We start from the raw sequence: 19,977 nt of genomic DNA on the forward strand, positions 1-19,977 counted from the left end.
ACAAAAAAAAAAAGTACATCTTTAACGTGTGATTTGATGAGACAGTTAGGCAGACTAGTTTCAAAACACAAAGGGTGTAGCAGTTCTCATTTGGTGACCCTTGGATACCTGTGCTAATGGCTTTGTCTCGATTATCAATGTCAATTGTCAATTGCAAGTACTTTCATTACATATATATATGTGTGTGTGTTAGGAACTTGATAAACTTTCCTAGCCTACCTGGCATACATGGACTGACATACCATTTTTATCTTCTGTTGCTGAGCTTAAAAATCAAAGCTGAGTCAGTGAACTGGTGTGTCAGTCCAGGCCTAAATGCTCCTAAATGTGATCATTCTATCTGACACTGTGAACAGCAATTTTCTTTGTAAACAGCATGTTTAATTTAGACTGGACCAACATAATTGACAGAAAATGTTTGTATTTTTCTCTTATTACATAAAGGTGATGAATGAATCCTAGCTTGATTTTTTTTTTGGAATGTTTTTAATTTATATGTATAGAATCAAATGGAGTAGTCATTGTTCTTCAGTACTGTTATTCCTGTCTTGTCTTGGATTTTAGAATTATTTGTAATAAGGTAATAAGGTAACTTCACCAGTAAAGTTGTGGGGAATAGTAAACTTTCAAAGAAAATGTAAGGTTTGCACTTTAATATTTCGAGAAGAATAAGTCAGCATAGCATATCATAACATACTCTCAGGCATCTGAATTTTCATATTGAAATAGTACAAGCCAAGAAAATAACTAAGAGATAAAACATGATAATTTTCAAAATATACAGAACCTATGTGAAGGCTCTTGCATCATTTCCTCTGTTTTCCACTACTGTTGTAGGGGAAAAGGCACCCAGACCAGACTCTTCTGGTCCTGGTGATCACTGTACTGAGAAATCCTTGATGACAGTGAGAGTGAAAATAGCTTTGAAACAGACTGGTCTAATTAAAAAAAAAAAAAAAAAGTTTTACTTTTTAATTTGAAAATAGCTCTTTTTATCTGAAAATAGCTCTTTTTATTTGAAAATAGTTATTTTCTTCCAGGATTTTTTCACTTTGGTGAGGTGTTTGTTTATTGTTGTTGTTGATGATGTTGAGTTTCTGGTATATTTTTTTCAGTGGAATCTGAACAGTGAAGAAAAATGAAACTTTACAAAGATAGAATGAGTGTGGAAGAAGGAGAGGAAGAGGGAGAGGAAGAGGAAGAATGGACACTCAGTTTGCAGATGAGACAGATGTCTCTACACGTAATTAATCTCACCTCACTTAGAGATATGAGGACAGCAAAAATCCCCTTTATTAATAGGATTAATGACCAGAAGGAGAAAAGTGGCTTATGTGTGAAAAGAATTAAGTATCAAATACTAGCAGTTCAGAGAGAGAACTCTCTGAACAGAGCAGTTCAGAGAATAATAGTGGTTATTTTCCAATAGTACGAAACTAGTTCAATAGCACAAGACATACATTAAAAATATTAGGTTTATTGTGAGTACACAGTCAGATTTATCATGTAGCTAGTGTATTTCTACTGAAAACGCTGTATTTGCTCTCATGGAGAGCAAGAGCTCCTGGGTTTTGTTGTTGTTGTTTATTTTTTTTTTTTTGTATTTTCATGTTTTTCTTGTGTTTTTTTTTTTTTTTTTTGTTTGTTTGTTTGTTTGCTTGGATTGCCTTGTACCATGACTAAAAATATACCTTCATCAAACCCCATTGATTCTAGATAGAACTGCTCTTCTCTTTGTTTCCTTATTGAGTGCAATTATTGTGTAGGAAACAGACAAACAAAACTTATTTTTAAAAAAGAAATATACTGTCTTTGTGCTCTTTAAAACTAATGTAATTGTTCTAATTCACATCAGACAACAGTCTTAAAGACAGCATTACTTAATCAAGTGTTAAGGATATGATTTTATCTAAATCTATTTTTTCTGTAACACATGCTTCTGCTTTTGTCTGTTTTCAATCAGTTTTACAATTTAAACTTGTGACACATCAAATCCTCTTGTTTTTCCCTGAAATATTATTTATGACAAATTCACATCTCTTAGCACCAGGCTTGAAATGCTTTAGATGATATATGACTTACATAGTGAGATTTTCAAATGAACAAATATCAGATGACATATCTCTTTTCTATACTAGTCAAATCTCATTTAATTCTAAGAGTGTACTTTTATTTTTAAAGCTATTTCCTTTATTCTGCCAAAAAATTATTTTTCCCTTGCATACAACTATGTAGAAGGAATAATCCAAACATTTTTGTGGAAAAGTGTATGCTACTGAGGCTCAAGGAAACTTGTTACAAGATAGCTATGATGGAAATATTCTCCATAACGCTACTGGAATAAAAGAATCAGAGATGGAGGATCACTGACTTAGCACAGGTTTTCACTGCAATGCGCTGTGCAGCACGCTGGGAGATCAGGTGAACAGAAACATGCTGAAAGGTCAGAAATTTGTAGATGGGCATAAACTTTAAAATTCTCAGATGACTGCATAAAGTGTTGTTCCAGCACATTAACATAGTCTTTGATGAGATTTAAATATGATTGTTTTGGAGTGGGTACATCTTGTACTTGGGTGTGCCTTGTCAAATTATTTTAAAAGATGTAGAGTCTAGATATCTTACAGGAAGACTTGAAACACTCTTTTTAGGCTTAAACCTAACTTTTTATTCACTTCATTTCAATTCAAAGCTTAAGAGTCTTGAAGTCTGAGAAGTCCAAGGATGCCTTTCATTTCTTTTGTTAAAGTACGGATTTCATGAACAGAGCAGCAAGTATGCTTTTTGACTTTACACAACTACGATTACCAGGATGTTTTAGGGACATTCTTTTAATCTTCTGAGAAGATTCACCTGATAACTCAGATTATAAGGATAGATCTCATTTAATGATCAGTGCAAGCAGACTAAATTTGTTATACTTTCAAATATACCCCCCTGGCTTTTTTTTTTTTTTTTAATATAATCTTCCTAACAGAAGAGCATAAGGAGCTGAAATATAAAATAGACAGTTAATTATGTATATAGAAAAACTGCCTGAATGAAATGAGGATTGTTCCCTGTGAGCAGGAAAGCTTTAAAAGTTGAAATATGAAACGTTTTATTTTTAATAATTAATATTTTAAAATTGAAATGAATCAAATGGAAATTCAGCTGAAAGTTACCTAGAGAGTTCTGCAGGAAGTATATACTCAGTACAGTGGATTCCTATGGACCTTTACACATACTTGCTAGAGAAAATGAAAGTGAAGTGATATAAAAGCTGTATTAAACAATGGAATTTTTAATTTACTTGATTGGGATTTTTAACACTGACAGAAAACTTGCCTGATCTTTTCTATATACCAATTTTCATTAAATGTAAAATGCAAATTAAGCAAATGAGTTGTCTTTTTTTTTTTTTTTTTTTTTTTTTTTTTGGAGGGGGGTGCAAGGGAGAGGAAGGGGAGAATATTTACAAGATATTGAATACCAAGTAAAATGTGTAAATAAATGTGATAAAACACCTTTTATAAATGTATATGTGTTTCTTTCTGTTTACAGACATATGTAATTGAAATATGTGTGTATATATACATGTATTACCTCTCTCTCTCTTTCCCCCCTGGGTCTTCATAGGTATTTAGAAATTCAGTTGTAAATCCAGTGTTAAGTTAGAATGTGTATCAGAATGGACATGTCCTATCCTAAAACACAACTGTTAAAGTGCTTCAACTAGCTTCCTAGAGGTTTGTTTCAGCTGTTTTGTAATGTAAAAGAAGTAGTATTTAAATAAAGAGTAGCATTCAAAATTACATCAAAATTAGTAGCATACAAAATTACAAATCAGCAGATAGAAACTCGACATTGCAGCTGAGGGTTGGGCTTTCATGTAATGCAACTGAAGGCAGTGAATGTGATTTTCATCAGTTTACAGTGGGTTTCATAAACCCACTTGTTAACTGAAGACACCACTACACTTTGAACTTCATATATCAGACCATAACTAACAACCAAACATATCTTACCTTTGTGGTTTGCATCTGTTGTTTCCTTGCCTTTGCACTGTTGAAATTAAGGCTTTGGAGAACAGCTTATTTCCTTTTCCTGAGAAGATGCTGTATTGTTATTGTAGAGTCCCAACAGGCAATTCATCTATGACAGTCTCATAGACATATGTAAGTTGGTAAAACTGAAGCAGTAGCAGAATGTGACAACAGAAGACCTCCTCATTCTCTCTTCCTCTCTTATAGCCTTATGAATGAAGAGTCAGACTCTGTTTTGAAGGGCTGTTCATCAATCCATTGCTGCCTGAAAGGACTCCCCACACACACCTTCTTCAAAGTTTCTCACCTTTGTACAGGAAATTTTTGCTTTCAGATGGGTAGAAACAGCTTTAGAGATAAATTTATTTGGTGATGTAGCCAGGCATAAGGACATACAGAGATGAAGTGAAAGATCTCTTAGTATAGTAAGTGATCCGTTTCTTCACCTTTAACATTGCGTAAGTGAAAGGGCTTCTGTTTTTTGTTTGTTTGTTTGTTTGTGTTGTGGTGTTTGTTTTAATTTTTTCTGTTTTAACATAAGTCTCTAAAAGTCTGCCATGAAAATCCCAATTGCTACAACATGCACACGTCACAACCCGTCATGCAGCACCAAAACTGTATTGCTGTGAAATTATTCCTATTCAGCAACTCTTATGTATATTTTCAGGTGGATTGCACTTTGAGACACAGAGGTGGATTGGGAAAGCCTCTGTGAAAGGAAACAGTGAGAGAAGAGCTAACCCAGCTACTATGTTTCATGGTAGATGCTATTGACATGTCACTGGGAAAGGTGAGTCTTACCCCTTCTGACCCTGACTGGGAATTCTGAGATACAATACTTTAATTTGTGAAATGGGGGGAAAGATGTAGTGGGAAAAGAAAACTTTATACCAGCCTTGCAACATTTGATCTTATCTTCAACTGTTGGTAACAAAAAGAAGCTGTGTCTCATCACAGCAGCTTTGAATGTTCAAGGGAATAGGCAGCTGTATGAACATTCCCTTGCTCCACATCCTCTAAGCTATGCAAGGCTGTATAGTGTTATCCAGTCAATACAATTTACGGGCAACCAGCAGATGCGTGTTTTCATAGTAAAAAAAAAAAAAAAAAAAAAAAAAAAGGAAAAAGGGGTGACTGTAAGCAAGGTAAGTTATGTTTTCATGCAGACTAGATATTGTTTCTCAGGTACTTGGCTTACATTTTCAGTTTTGTCTCCTATGATAATAAGCCTGACAGAAATAACAAACTGAGCAGAGAAACAGTTGTCTTTAATTTAATATGTGACTGTGAGTGTTCTGAACTATGAAGTTATTCCTAGCTTAGAGGTGTTAGAAAGTGAGTAGCTGTTCTGGTATTCTTTCTTCAAGGATGTTAGCAGCCTCATGCTGAGAACATATTGTCTGCAATTCTGTAGCACGGAAAGTGGTTCTTCAGCTGCTACAAAGGTGACAAAGAAAACAGTATGTGTTTTGAGAACATAAAAATATCAGTAATCACTGATATTACACCTTGAATTCATAGGTCTCTCTCTCTCTCTCTCTCTCGCCCCCCCCCCCCCCCCCCAGAGGTCTTTAGACATCATTTCTTGTATGCTTAGAAATGTAGGATAATAGTCCAGAAAATCACTAGGACACTAGGAAACTTCCTAAAATAATCCACTGGACAGATACAAATCAACTTCCAGTTATCTTATATTTTAATCTTCATTTTATTTATTCTGTGGTTCTATTTTAAAGATAAACTTTCTAAATATACAAGTTTTTCCAGAAAGCGTGTATGGACTTTCGAGAGAAATGATATAGGAGTGGAGGAAAGACTCCTGGGTGTGCAAATTCTGATTCTTCTTAAATTCGGTCATTTTTTTCATATTCCTTTCACCCACCCATCATGGGATAGCTAATGATTTTCACAGCCACATGTGATTGGTCAAAAGAATTATTCCCAAATGTATTCTTCCATACAGTGACTGAAAATTTCTTGGCAGAGATGAAATTATCTTAAGGACAGGTTGCGTGAAGTGAAAAAATCTATTCAGAAAGCTTTTTGATTCCTTCCAAGTGAAGAACTTAAGGTCTTTGGCAAAAAAGAGAATTCCCCATATTTAAAAACCTGATGTTTCTTCTGGTGGAATATATTCATGCACACTGAATTTCATGACTAACAGAGAGAGAACCCTCTCACCACCACCACCACGCCTCAAACTGTTTAACCTATAAACTTTGTGTTTGTCCTTTGAGATGGTTTGGGGCAAATAGAGGAAGAATTTGGACTGTGTTTAAAACACATAACTTTCACTAACATAACTTTCAATGAGCTGAGCCACTGAACTGAGCAACTTGCAGACCTGATGTAAGGCATTGGTTAGTTATTTTGTATTTTTTGTATTGTGGATGCTTAGCTATAAGCTGGAGAAAGTGGGGGGAAAAAAAAGAAAAAAGAAAAAAAAAAAAAAAAAAGAGAGAGACAAGCGGCAAGCTATTTTCACCTCAGGCTCTCCAGGTAGCTGTCTGATCTGCACTTGGAGGAAAGTGAGAGAAACATTATCATGGAGGCCTCTCAGTGACTTCCTTTGGTAAACAGAAAACTCATTGCTAAGACTGATGACACAGATGTGGGAATAAGTTATTAACTGATATACAAAATGGAGTTGTAAATAGTTCCAAGGTGTTTCATGCTTGTTGATGATGCCCTTCAACACATGCAGAACTTCAAGCAGTCTGCTGGCTGCAAACTTGTGTTAATTTCAAATTCTTGAAGGCTATTAAGCATGTCACACTTTTGAAAGCCTGTGACTATAAACTTCTGTCAAAAGCCCACTTGCAACCCTCTACCAGCTGCACTGAATCTCCAGGTTGCTGCTGCTGCTTTTGTTAAAGCAGAGTTTAGGAATGAGTTTTTAGTATCTTTTCACTTGATCCCTGAATTGAGATCATTTAGTGAGATCATTTAGGCATTTGAGATCATTTAGGCAGTATTTCACATTTTCTTTTTGCATACTTTTTATATACAGATCTAGATCTGAGGATGGGAAGAGAAATATCTAGTTGTGTGAGGTAGTCATTTTCAATCAACTCAAGTTCTGAGTTTGATACAAAAAATCTAGTGTCCATGTAAATACAAAATGTCTGACTGTGAATTTTATTAATATCCAAAAATTAAAACTTTTGTTTGCAGTGTACATCAACCAGGTAAAAGAAAGAGATCATCAATACAATCTATTTTTTTTCATCTTTCAGAAGTGATGCATAGTGTATCTTTCTAAAACAATGCATTTCCTACAATATTACCCAAACACAATTCCATAGGATTTTTCTGGGTCTAGAGTAACAGAAAGTTCTTTCACTGGTGCTGTTTCACTTTGCATAAAATATTCACTGTTGAAAGACTTATAATCCAGGTGCTAGAGTCCATCCATGTGAAATGGAAGAAAAGATTACCAGTCACAGTGGCAGTAAAAATTACGTAGAGCAGAGAACAGCAATTCACTCACTAATCCTCAATTTTTTTTGGAAGAGGGAATCATGAGTACCTTCACAGAATGTACAGGCAGAAGAACTGAATCTGTCTGTATGAATGAATAATATGATCATGAATGAAACCTGTTGTTTCATAAATAGTATCCAAATCTTCCTTTATTTCCATTCAAAAGGTCCAAAAAGTCATTGAGAACATGTGTTTTGTAATTAAGGCAAAGAAACACTTTTTCCGGGAAAAATAAAAAAAAAAAGTTCAACCTAAATCATTTTTTTCTCAATTATTCAGTTCAGTGATTGAACTGAATAATTGCACTGCCTAAATGCTACTCATTTATCATTCAGACCAAAATGGAATTGCAGTTATTAATCAAAGTATATTATGATGGTTGGCAAAATGAATCACTGTTCCTCCAAAATAAACTTTTTGTCAGTAAAAAAAGATATATGTATGACACTAAAAATTTTGCCATTTCTTTTGATGCCTAGCTATGGCTTTAGGGTTTAAAAGGACCGTTTCTGAAAATGTTTGTTTTGTGCAAAGTATGAGCACATAAAAGTTAATTATTTCTTTTACTGTTTGGTTTAAACTTATTTTAATAGCCATAAGACCTGACTGGGAGTATGTATTGTTGGTACAGAAGGCACCAAACTTTTCTAGTATCACAGTAAATTGGCAACAGTTTTATACAGAAAATGGACTCCCAGCTATTGCTTGATTTTCTATAATTGAACAATTTACAGGGAGGAAATTATATACATACATATATATATAATTACATTCAGATTAAAAAAGAAAAAAAAAAGAAAAAAAGAAATAATAATAAAAAAAAAAAAACAGACATTGAAAGAAAGAAACTTCATATATTTTGTAAGAAAACAAAGCCTTGCAAAATACTGATAGATTCTGTTGAATATAAGTCAACAATATGCTGTGGTGGCTGAAAAAAACAACTATATCCTGAAGCACGACACTGCTAGCCAGTCAAGAGAAGGGATTGTCCCACTCAGCTCTAAACTGGTGTGACCTCACCTTGAGTACTGTGTGCAGTTTTGGGAGCCAAAGGACATAAAGAGTGTCCAAATGACACTGTGCAGAACCAGAAGTTGAACTTGATGATCCTCATGGCTCCTCTCGAAGGGAGCCATACCGTACCAAGATGGGGATGATAATACCACTTGAAAGTATTCAAATTAAAATTGAAAAAATCAAAGCAATAGCATCTTTATTATAATATAAATATATTGCAGTGTATTAGAATGGCTTTTATGAAAGCTGAACAATATGTCCTCCAGTCATGCTTTTTTTTTTTTTTTTTTTTTTCCTTTATGGAGACATTGCCATTCCCAAGAATTTTCTGAGAGATTTTTATCACATATGGTATGACACTTCTTAATTTTCCAAGATGTTGGAAAAACAACAACATTTTTTCTTACAGTTTTTATTTAGGTGTTTGTGCTTTTGTTGCTGTTGCTGCTTCATTTTGTTTAGCTTTGATTTTCTTTTTAAATAAAATCAATGTCTAGCAGCTAAAATGTATCACTTTACTTGATGGGTATTTGTTTCAGCATGGCTAGTGTGGAAAAGTCAGGAGGAGAAGAGTACATGAAAGAGGAGAAACTACTTGGTTACCCTCCAGGTCAATTTACATATTAAAGCTCTAAACAGATGATAAAGAAAAAAAAATACAGACTGAGGTCTCCATCTATCTTGCCACTGAACTATCAAAATACAAAGGCTCAGAAACAAGTACATTTGGTTAAGTGTCTATTGGTCATTGTCTATTAATCAGAAATATATTTTAGTCAAGCACCTGGATTCCTTGAGGCAACATAGGTTCAGCCATAGAAGTGATAGCAACAATGTCTTTGATCAAGCTTAAATATTATATTGACATGGAAAACAAATGGGAAAGAGCAGTATTGGACTACATTCATTCTGCCATTTCTTTTACCACTCTGTATCTTCAATTTTACTTTTAGTCTTTGTTTGGTCTATGTCTCAAAATTGATTATTTATGAATATTACACATATTGAAATATGTAAATATTATAAGAGGCTAGAATCTAAACAAGATCTAAATATAGTTTAGCTGAATCAACATTTCCATATCAAGAGAATTATTGATAACATTATTTTAAAATTTGTTTTGCAGTTATTAGAAATCTAAAAATAAAGGCCATTTGCTTTCATATTATTTATTTATTTATTTATTTTGTATTCAGTAATTCAACTTTCTTTAAAAATTTGGCACATTTGTTTGCTACTAGCTTATTTTTCTTCCGTGTAGAAGGTTCATAAACTGTATGTAAAGGATATTAATCAATATCTCTAATTTTAAATACCCAATCACATTCTATAAATAGACACTAATTTAACTGGGGCAAGCAACCATAACGTTAAGCCAATAGACAAATACATAAGACCTTAAACACTTAGAGAGATGAGAAGGAATAGAGTTTTCTATATCCAGCATTTCAAGCCAAATTCCTCTGAATTCAAGGACAAATTCCTCTTCTATATGAAAATGACTGTCAGTGATACATTAATGATATTGCATGTACATGGAATATAGAAAAACATCCCAACCAGACTAGTGGGTGTCCAGACATTTTTTGAGTAATGTACAAGATTCAGTTGTAATTACAGAGGAGGTAGGGACAGCAAAGGGCTGGTAGCATCCTTCCTATACAGGAAAATTTTTAGTTCTGTTTTTGTATGCAAGTGTAAGTGATTTTGAGATCTTAGCTAAATCTGAATAGTGACTCTATGAATATCTGCACATTTTAAAACTGCAAAAAAATTACTACTAAAGAATTAAATAATTAAAAAAAAAAAAAAAAAAAAAGGTCTTACATCTTCTCAGAAACTTTACATGGAAATTTTATTTTAATTTCTCTCTTTTTTTTTTTTTTTTTTTTTTTTTTAATTCTTATCATACACATTTTTTCCTTGTACTTTTCCATAAATATATATGGACAAACTGGACATTAGACACTAGTACAGGCCTGGAATAAAGGTTTATGAGCAAGAATGCATTTAAGTACAATTTAATGCAGTGCATAAGCATTTTACAGGGTTAATATACATTATGAACAATGAATTTTGTCAGATCAAAAATGCATTTGGCATGTAGAAAGAGAATGTTATCATCCACCCAGATGTCTTTGGAACATAAATAGCACCTCTAGCTAATAAATGATTGTCAAAACAAAACAAAAATAAAAGCCTAGCCAATATATTCAAGTAAAAACCATACAGTATTGCAAAATACAAAAAAGGAAGAAAAAAAATTGTTAGTCAACAACAATGGCTACTGCATGTTGAATTATTGCATAGCAATACCAAGTTCTATTGGTAGACTGTAGACACGGTGAACTTTCCAGGTAAGTGGTAAGCGGAAAATACACCTATGTCACACTTAAGGAAGGGTATTCATTTAAGTGCTTTATGTACCACTCTGAAAATTTTCTCAAAAAAAGCCTTAAGGTAGAATGTTTTAAGAGTCAGAGACAAATGTAGACATTTCACTGACTTGCCTATTTGCAGACAAAATAAAAACAAAATGTGGAAAAGATACAAAAAATTGTCATTTTTTTATAGCCTCGTGTTCTGGAGAGTTTCCCATAATAATTTTATGGGAGTATTGTTTGCAGGGCCTTCAGTATCCTCATTTTCCATAGTTTTTACAAGAGTATCATGTCCATCAATTTTTCATATGATCTTGTCCTACATACTACAGTAGAAGAAAAATCAGTCTATATTTTACAGTCTATTCAGAGATCAAGTAGATAATACTTCCACAGCAAAACCAACCAACCAACCTCTCTACAATGGAGGATTTCTGCTGTCTAACAACAATGATAATTCTTGATTATTTTAAGCCAGGTGAATTATTGAAATATCAGTGTTATGGAATATTTCAGTTTTCTGAATGAATTTCTAATATAAATGAAACCACCAGAAACTGAGAAATAATAAAATATACTCTTGTAGAAAACATTTAAAATTTTCTGTCATTTGCTGCAGTCTTTTATCTGTTTACAAATACATTTATCAGGCACAGTATGCAACTTACTCTAAAACATTATATATATTTTATATACACACAAATATATATAATATATATAAATTAGAGTTGTATATATAGGGGAATACATATATACACACATACACATGTGTGTGTCTATATTCCCATATATATTTATTAATATGTACATTCCAAAAGACACAAACTACTTGCTCTGGAAAGAAGAATGGGGGGCAAAAAAAGGGAAGAAAAAAAAAAAAAAAACAAAAACAACAACTGTTGAAGGAAGGCTTGATTGGAAGGAAATAGATAATTTCCTTAGGGGCTGAACAGATTAGATCCGATATATATTCAAATATATCCCCTATATTTATAATCTACATTCAGAATGTTTTTTGTTTTGTTTTTGTTTATTTACAGACTATTAAAACAATACATATTGTGCGTTAACTTAGGGACTGAGTCATTAGGAATATTATGCAGGGATAGCTAAATTTGCCAGTTGCAACAAATCTTGCATTTGCTGTTTTATATCTGACATTCCTGAGATTTGATATGGAGAAAATAAGGCTGAAGCCTCCACTGAAGCCAGATCATTTCCAATGTTTCATAAAGTTCTTTCACTTTGATAGTTTGTTTATATTGGCTTCAGTGGACTCTGTACTAGGTCCTAGAAGGCAAGAATGGTTTGCAGACTAAAAAGAGTATCTTTGAAGAAACAATCATCTCTGGTTTTGTAAAGATGATATGAACAACAATCATTTTTCCTTGGCCCCAGTGCAATATTTTGTGATCATCTTCCCCAACTACCCCACAAAGGGAAAGAAAGTTAAAATTCTGTATGAATTCCAAATCAAATAATTTTATTTATTTATTTTTAGGGGTGACGAAGAATGTGAAATATTCTGTAATACTTTTTAGAAATGTGTGCAGGTATTAATCATGTAATGTTTCCATTTAGTTGATTCCATTAATTCAGAAATTGGGGAAAAAGAAAAAAAAAAGGCAACATCATCTCACAGAAAGGGCTTTGGATACTTAAATGATACTTTTTACACTTCATTTTTTTTTCTTTTAATGACACTTTTTACACCAGTTCATTACTGTAAAAACTATACCAGTATGGCTTAAGTCTTCATACTTACTAAAACCTATTCCAATTGATTTAAAGAATTTGGTCATTTGGTTAACGCACTGCCTTAGAATATAATAGAATATAACTGTAAGCCAAAAATATTGGGGAGACTTTATAATATTCTGTATGTTTTACCACTATGCTTTTGTTAGCTGTATTCTTCCAGGGTCATGCAAGTCGCCAAACTGTAATTGAGAGGTAGATGACAGAGAAAAAAATGATTGCAAAATAATAACATGCAATTTATGTTGAAATTATATAGCAATACTTCTGCAAATTGTGATTTAAAAGGTGTCTATACATGCAAATGCTTTTAAAGTATATATGCACAAATATCAGAAAAGTACCCACTCCCCCAAAAAATCCAGAGAGCCTTGTTAAAATTGATGTCATCTCTGATAACAATAAGTATTTTTAAAAATTCCCTTTATATTCCTCAGTGTGAATAGAAAAATAGTAATCTATAGAGAAACTAACAAAAATTGCCATTTTTTAGGCAAAATTGTCAGTATCAATTACAGCAAGTTCATCTAAAAAAAAAAAAAAAAAGTAATTTGCTTTGTTTAATGAAATCCTGATGGCAGCACCCAATTTAGCTATGTTGTATCTGTAGCTTCCAAATATCTGAATAATACCACCCCACAACCACACAGACTTGAAAGCAGCAAGTGAAAAACATTACTTAGGCAATTGAGGAAAGACAATGAAAAGAAAGCATTTAACAGAAGTCACTACATGCCAGGTACAAGATCTTTGTGTCACATCAGAATGGAAAATTGGGGGTGGGCAGAACCTTCAAGAGCAATGAGAGTGGAAATGAAATTATAAAAATTGCAATTAGGTATGCATTTCTAATGGGAAATAAAATCAGTATGATTTCTACATGGGTAAAACTAAGTAAGATTAATCCTACTTCTTAAGTGAGTATAAGATGCATTGTTGCTTCATGGAATCTTTATGAGCAGTTGTACAAAAGTTGTACATTTGAAACTCCTCATTTGCCAGCACAGCTTGTGACTCTACAGAGTTCTCTGGGAGAAGTTTCAAACAATTATATACACACTGTCAAGTTTTTGTTTTGTTTTGTTTTTTGTTGCTTTTTTTTTTTTTTTTTAAGTACATTGGATGCTGGCATGAAAAAAAATAAAATTAAATTAATGTGAATTTTAATTCATGAAGTTAGTGAAATTGCTGTCATCAACTTCAGCACCAAGTAACATTGAATTTATTCTCATAAGAAGAAAGTAAATAAAAACAAACAAACAAAAAAATCTATTTGAAGATAACTTTTTCCAAAGCAGTTCACAAATCACACTCCTGAAATAAAAGCATTGCAGTCTAACTACTTATGCTACAACATTTCTTATAAAAAAAATACTTTTGTGAACTTGAGGGAGATACAGAACTGGCAACAATTGCAAGCACAGTTGAATGGTGAGAAGTGGCAAGGGTGAACGTTTGTTCTTGAACAAGTACTGAGAATTATTGGTGAAAAGTCTTTCTCTGGAGCTGGAAAGGGCAATGCAGAAGAACCCTCCAGCTACTAGAGAAGTATGCTCCCCCCAAAAAATAAAGAGATAAAAGTACCTGGATATGTACTCTGAAGTATTTGAAATTTAACCTTGATGTTAAAAAGGAAAAATATGATTGATGTAGGTTCAACCTCCTTTCCTACAAATTTTAAGATTTTGGCATTACTTGATTGATCAGATAAAATTAAGATGATAATTTAACTCAGTGACACTATGGCAGAGGTTTGAAGAGGCTGAAGTATAAAGGAGGTTAAGACCAACTCAGGATTTGCTTGCATTGACTGACAGAGACTACTGACTCTGTACTGCCTAACATGCATGTGGTACATCTTCAAATTTGAGAGCACATTTCTTGATTGTAGGGCAGAGGCATCTCTTAATCTAGACCCTGCAGTGGTGCACACTGGAGGCTGAGGTAACTAGGAGGGTTTAGAGAGACAGCGTATACCCAGGTCTCATTCTGAAAGCAGAATTATAAAGAAATGATATGCAGTAAAAATTAGTGCTAGTACGAATGATATTCAGCGGGTTGTAAGCAAGTTATACTCATTTTGAGACTGCTGCTTAATATAGAATTGATGCAAGGCTATTTGTTATTACTTTTAGAAATAAGACCTACATATTCAAAGCAATTGCCTCTTTATAAGCTGTTACTTGGAAGACATAGTTTTTTAATTCCAGGCAGTTTTTGCATAGATATGGTTCCAATCTTCTTCATCCCACTACGGATTCAGAATTCCATAATACTCATAGAATCATAGAATGGCTCGGGTTGGAAGAGACTTCAAAGATCATGTAATTCCAACCCCCTGCCATAGGCAGGGATGCCCCCACTAGATCAGGTTGCTCAGGGCCTCTGTATCAAGTGTATTCTGATTTTTTGTTTTGTTGCCAGTTTTAAGAGGAAAAATAATGAAAGAGGTGTAAAGAAATGTTTCGCTTGAGTCAGTTCACGTTTTATATTGTTTCAGTTACTTGCTACATCATTTTACCTTATTGTATGATTAAAAATTGTACATTGGTGAGTGGTGGTGAAGCAGCTCTTTCATTCCTAACATAATTTACTGGTAATAAAAGAGCAAGAGCTCTGCAGAGGGTTGTGTTTATATAAATTTTGATTTCCTTTGAGACAGGAACATCATTTTTGTTACTCATGGTCAGGTGTGTCTATGGCTCAAAGAAGCTTGTTTTTCCCTTATTTCCTATGCCATGTGTATTCTGCAATCCTGCACAGAACAGATTAGATGCCTGCATGTTTCCTAAGAGCCTTTTTGCCCTTTTTTATCATCTTTCTTCTGAGTCTCTTATTTACCCAACAGCATCTTTTAACAGGCTTAAATCAAAAGATGATGCTGTCTTCTACCCTGTTTTTTTTTTTTTTTTTTTTTTGTATTTTTTTTTTCCCAAAGAGATAATGAGCACCTCAGTTATTTTGGCTCATTCAAGTACTCAAGAAAGGCTTCAAATCCTTTCAAATAATCTCTGCCTTTCTACCACTTGCTGTCAAGAATAGAAAGAACAGAGTAATGTTCCTGATGACTACTCTTTAGCTGAAGTTTCGGTTCATCTTTTGCAATCCAACCTTTATAGCTGATATTCCTAACTCTATGAAAGCTTAGTGCTTATGAAACTCTTCCTCTCTTTCTGATTCTGGGCATGTAGGGCCTTCACAGACTGGATCCTAGAATTCACCCATTATGCCCATATAGCCAAAACGAGAGAAATGCTTTTACCTCATGGGGTGTTGGCAGGACTACATCCTGGAAAGAGGTGTTTATTTGTTCTCTGGAACTGAGGGTTGGCAAAGGAACTGGAATTTTACTGAGATTAAATCATTTTCCTTTACACAGTTCATTGCTCAAATCCGAACATGTAACCCTTATTTTCTCCCAAAACTCTGAAATGCAACTATTTTCTTGTTAGTGTACCTACAGAACACATAGGAGGTGTTTAATTTTCCTGCACATAATTAGGTAAAAAGAAGACATTTATTTCTGTACCATGTTGCCAGTAGATTTATGATGTCTCTTCCCCAAAACTGCTGAGATAATGAAAAAGATCAGCACTACTGTGGAAAATCATAGTGGAATATCATGATGATAACCCTGCAAAACAGAGGCAAGCACTATCAATATTTTTTGGAAAAAAAAAAAAAAAAAAAAAAAAAGAAAGGAATTAAAGGAATTAAGATAATTGTATTGAACACTATTCTTAAGAAACTGCTTTCTCAAAAGCAGTAACATCTGCTAGTTTTTACTATTGTTCTTCTTTTGTTATTGGCACTTCAAAGTGTGTTTAAAACATCTGTTAGTCCAACATATTTGCAACTTTTTGATATTTAAAAGAGGGCTAAAATGAATGATACTATTTTTTCCTAAACTGAATGTACGTGTATCCTGCATAAACAGTGCATGTTTTAGGAATCAGACCCTTAATTTTCACAACATCCAAAGTATTTATATACAACACTCCAAAACAAATATCACCCTTCCTCACCTATAAATAGAATAAAAGTACTTTAATTTAATACCTTCAGAAGATTGCAATGCTAAATCATTTTTGTAAAGTAAAATTTTAGGCTTTGTTTTCCTTTACATAAAGGATGAGGAAAAATTGTGTACATTTTAATTGGTGTAAGTGAATGTGTGAAACCATAGACACAAGATCAAATACCCTGCACAAAAAAATGGTATGTCGATACAAAGCTCCCAGAGTGGCACTGTCAATGTGCCTTGCAGCATTTTTGTTTAAATCAGCAATATGAAAAAGAAGTAGCTTTTTACTAAATGCATAGGAAAAGGAGATAACTAGCATGAAGTTACCTGTCTGCAAGGATCAGGATCAGTTAGACCTTTTATCTCCTCTTAGGAGACCATCAACTGATGACTTGCCAATAAAGCCAAGCAGTTACACTGATGCCACTGCCATGAAACTGGTTCAGGCCACAAAAGACAAGGGTGGCCTGGATCCTTTTAATATCAGCAGGTTAAATCTAGTCAGCAGGGTTAATCTAGTCCCTGTAGAAAGAAGGCTTCACAGTCTGGTCCAGTTCCTTCAACCATACAGGAATACGCAACTGAACAAACTAATTGATGCTCCTGTTAGCAATGTAAATCCTGGTTCAAAATTGTTTCATTTAGGTTAGTTCAAATTAGTGAGCTGTGTTCAAATATATTTGTTGAAGTACAACATAGCCACCTATCACAGGAGGAAATAACCTCCAGAATATATTCTAATTCAGCTGTTTATTGCATTTTAGAGATGGTGCCCAACAGTTGTTTGTCTTCCAACCTTAACTTTTACATCCATATTATAATTCTTTATACAGGTGTAATGTATATTTTGATCATACATTTGTATATTTTGAGCATACAAATGAGAAAAAAACGTTTCCATTGTGCTTCACTCAGGTACTCTTGTTTCCTTTCAAACAAACCTTTGAGCTTACATTTGTTTTTGACGTAAGTGGTAAGTACAGTTTGGCCAGATTTTTTTTGCAGACATTAACAATAAGGGTGAACAAAAAGTATCCTCCCATATAAGAGTAAGAGATACTTTTGTATTAGATGTACTTTTGAAACAAAACTGTCACTGGAAGTCTTACGTGTGGTTTACCTGACTCTTGATTGTCCAGAGTCATAGTTTGGATGGGCTCATTGCATGGAGTCACTACCTCTGTAACCTCAATTTTGTATCTCTGAAATAAATAATCTGTAGATAGTAATTTAACTTGGAGTCTTGCCATGGGGCAAAAATCTGTTCCCATCCAATATTGTGACTGATCATTATTACCAGAAAACCTGTCCTGTGTGTTGAAGGCATATTTCTAATGGAAGTCATAAATGTTGCCTTCTGAGATACATTGCAGATTAAATATTGGTTTCTCTTTCTGAAGGATCTTCAAGAGCTTTGTCTGCTCTGCTGGCAGCATCTTCGTTCTCATTGTTTGTTAATGGTTCTGCCTCCTTCGAGTCAGCGTTCTTCTCGGCTTTCTGCTTTTCATCTTCTAACTTCTTCTCTTTTGCCAAAAGCCTATAGTTAATGGCATTACCAATGAACAACCAGATGCTGGCCACAATCACAATCACTCCACAGACAAAATACATGTATCGATATTCACCAGTAACATCCACTAACCAGCCTGGAATAGAAAAACAAGAGGAGAGATGCATTTTTAGAATAGAATACTCAATACAATACAAATATTTCCTCAGGAAAATATTTATATATGGCCTGGTTTTGAAGTTGGAGCAGAAAAGCTTTTTCAATTCTATATTCAAATTCTATAAAATACAGAGTGGACCTCTAACAAAACCTGTATTAACCAAGCTACCAATTGTCACTGGAATCAAACACAACAATAAAATATTGAAGAATGAAATGAGTAAAGCTTAATGAATAATGATAGACATTTCCATTTTTTTTCATTTTCATTTTTTCATTGTCTTATTATTTTATTCACCTCCTAATTTTGTTTCCTATTGTTTTGGAATGACTGTCTGACACTCATAGAAGCTGCATAAAGACAATAGGATGAGGAGGAATGTGCCTTCTTAGGCTGCTGTCACTGTGCATCAAGTGCTTGCTTTTCATTTTTATTTTCCAGTGAGTGGTGAAAGAGATAGAAAGGCTTGTCCCTTCAGCCATCATCTTCAGCTGCTGAGTTTAGATGAAGCCTGTACCTTAAAATTATATTCACAACTCTCAGATTAGTTTGGTCACAACAACGAAAATAAAATCTAAGTGTGGTTCCACTTTATTAGCCATTCTTTCTGATTTTTTCAACTCCCTAATCAACATCTGTACATACCCAAGTAGTTAGCTCTGAACTCAGCTACACTAGCACTGAAATTCAAAAGATAACCTGCCCATTACAATGTATCTATTTAGATGCTTTTACTGGGTTGCAGCCATAATGCCGTAATTCACCTGAGACACACTTACAAGCCGTCAAACTATTTTAGTCTTTTCTCTATTTCACAAACCTAGTATTAGGAAACACTCAAGTAGCACTGCAAGTGTATAATTCACCTATTAGTGTAAATAGTACTATTTACCAGTTTTTATCTCTAAGCAGTCTTGCATAACATTAAAAATGAGATTCTGCATTAACATTACTTCAGCATAATATTTGAAAGGATATGAACTAGTCAAAACTGGAATTTAGCTTTTCCCCATTGTCTCTATTTAACAAAAGGAATCAATTACTCATACAGTTATAGCACAAATGCATGCCTTTCAAATTGTCTGCAAACCTAATATATTGAAAAATACTCATATATGTTATTGCAGCATTAATATTAGATTTATATCCTTAGAGTTAATTTTAATATCAATTTCACAGCTGGAATGAAAAGGCTGGACTCTGTAACTCACGGGCTCACTCCCCCCACTAGGTGGCATAGGCAGAGTCTGTGTGAGAAGAATGCATTTCTTCTGCCATTACCAAAATGAACTCATATGTTAAAAGACGAGGAAAATATGGAATATCTTGTGGACTATTGAACATTTACTTTTACACATATAATTGTATTGAAGTAAGTGGAATAGTTTTGGCTTATTTAAAATTTCACTCAAGAATGCTCTTTTCTTACAGATACTGACAATAATCCTTAAAATATGTGGACGTGTGTAATGGCCTTTAGGCACATATGGTCTTGCTGACTTTTCTGGCACTGCTTTGTGTGTAGTGCATATTCACAGGACTGGGAATCTCAGTATCTTTGTATTTTTTATTGTTAGGCTTACACTGCAACACATGCACACACATATTTAACCTAT

At 33.7% G+C, this 19,977-nt stretch overlaps 1 protein-coding gene and 1 long non-coding RNA gene across 3 annotated transcripts in view; one reads left to right on the plus strand and one right to left on the minus strand.

The window, feature by feature from the left end:
• Nucleotides 1-6,876: 6,876 nt before the first annotated feature.
• Nucleotides 6,877-15,686, plus strand: LOC311445401. Its single transcript, XR_014698384.1, has 2 exons — nt 6,877-13,450; nt 13,536-15,686. It is a non-coding gene; the product is annotated as an uncharacterized lncRNA (long non-coding RNA).
• Nucleotides 15,687-17,426: 1,740 nt separating this feature from the next.
• SLC16A7 (solute carrier family 16 member 7) overlaps nt 17,427-19,977 on the minus strand; it is an 80,208-nt gene continuing 77,657 nt past the window's right edge. For both annotated transcript variants that reach the window (XM_084537426.1, XM_084537425.1), the window contains one exon: nt 17,427-18,337. In XM_084537426.1, coding sequence (XP_084393552.1) covers nt 18,066-18,337 — 272 coding nt within the window. In that variant the 3' untranslated portion in view covers nt 17,427-18,065. The remainder of the gene's footprint in view (nt 18,338-19,977) is intronic.

This window comes from Aythya ferina (genome assembly GCF_964211825.1).
Source record: "Aythya ferina genome assembly, chromosome: 1".
Lineage (NCBI taxonomy): Eukaryota > Metazoa > Chordata > Aves > Anseriformes > Anatidae > Aythya > Aythya ferina.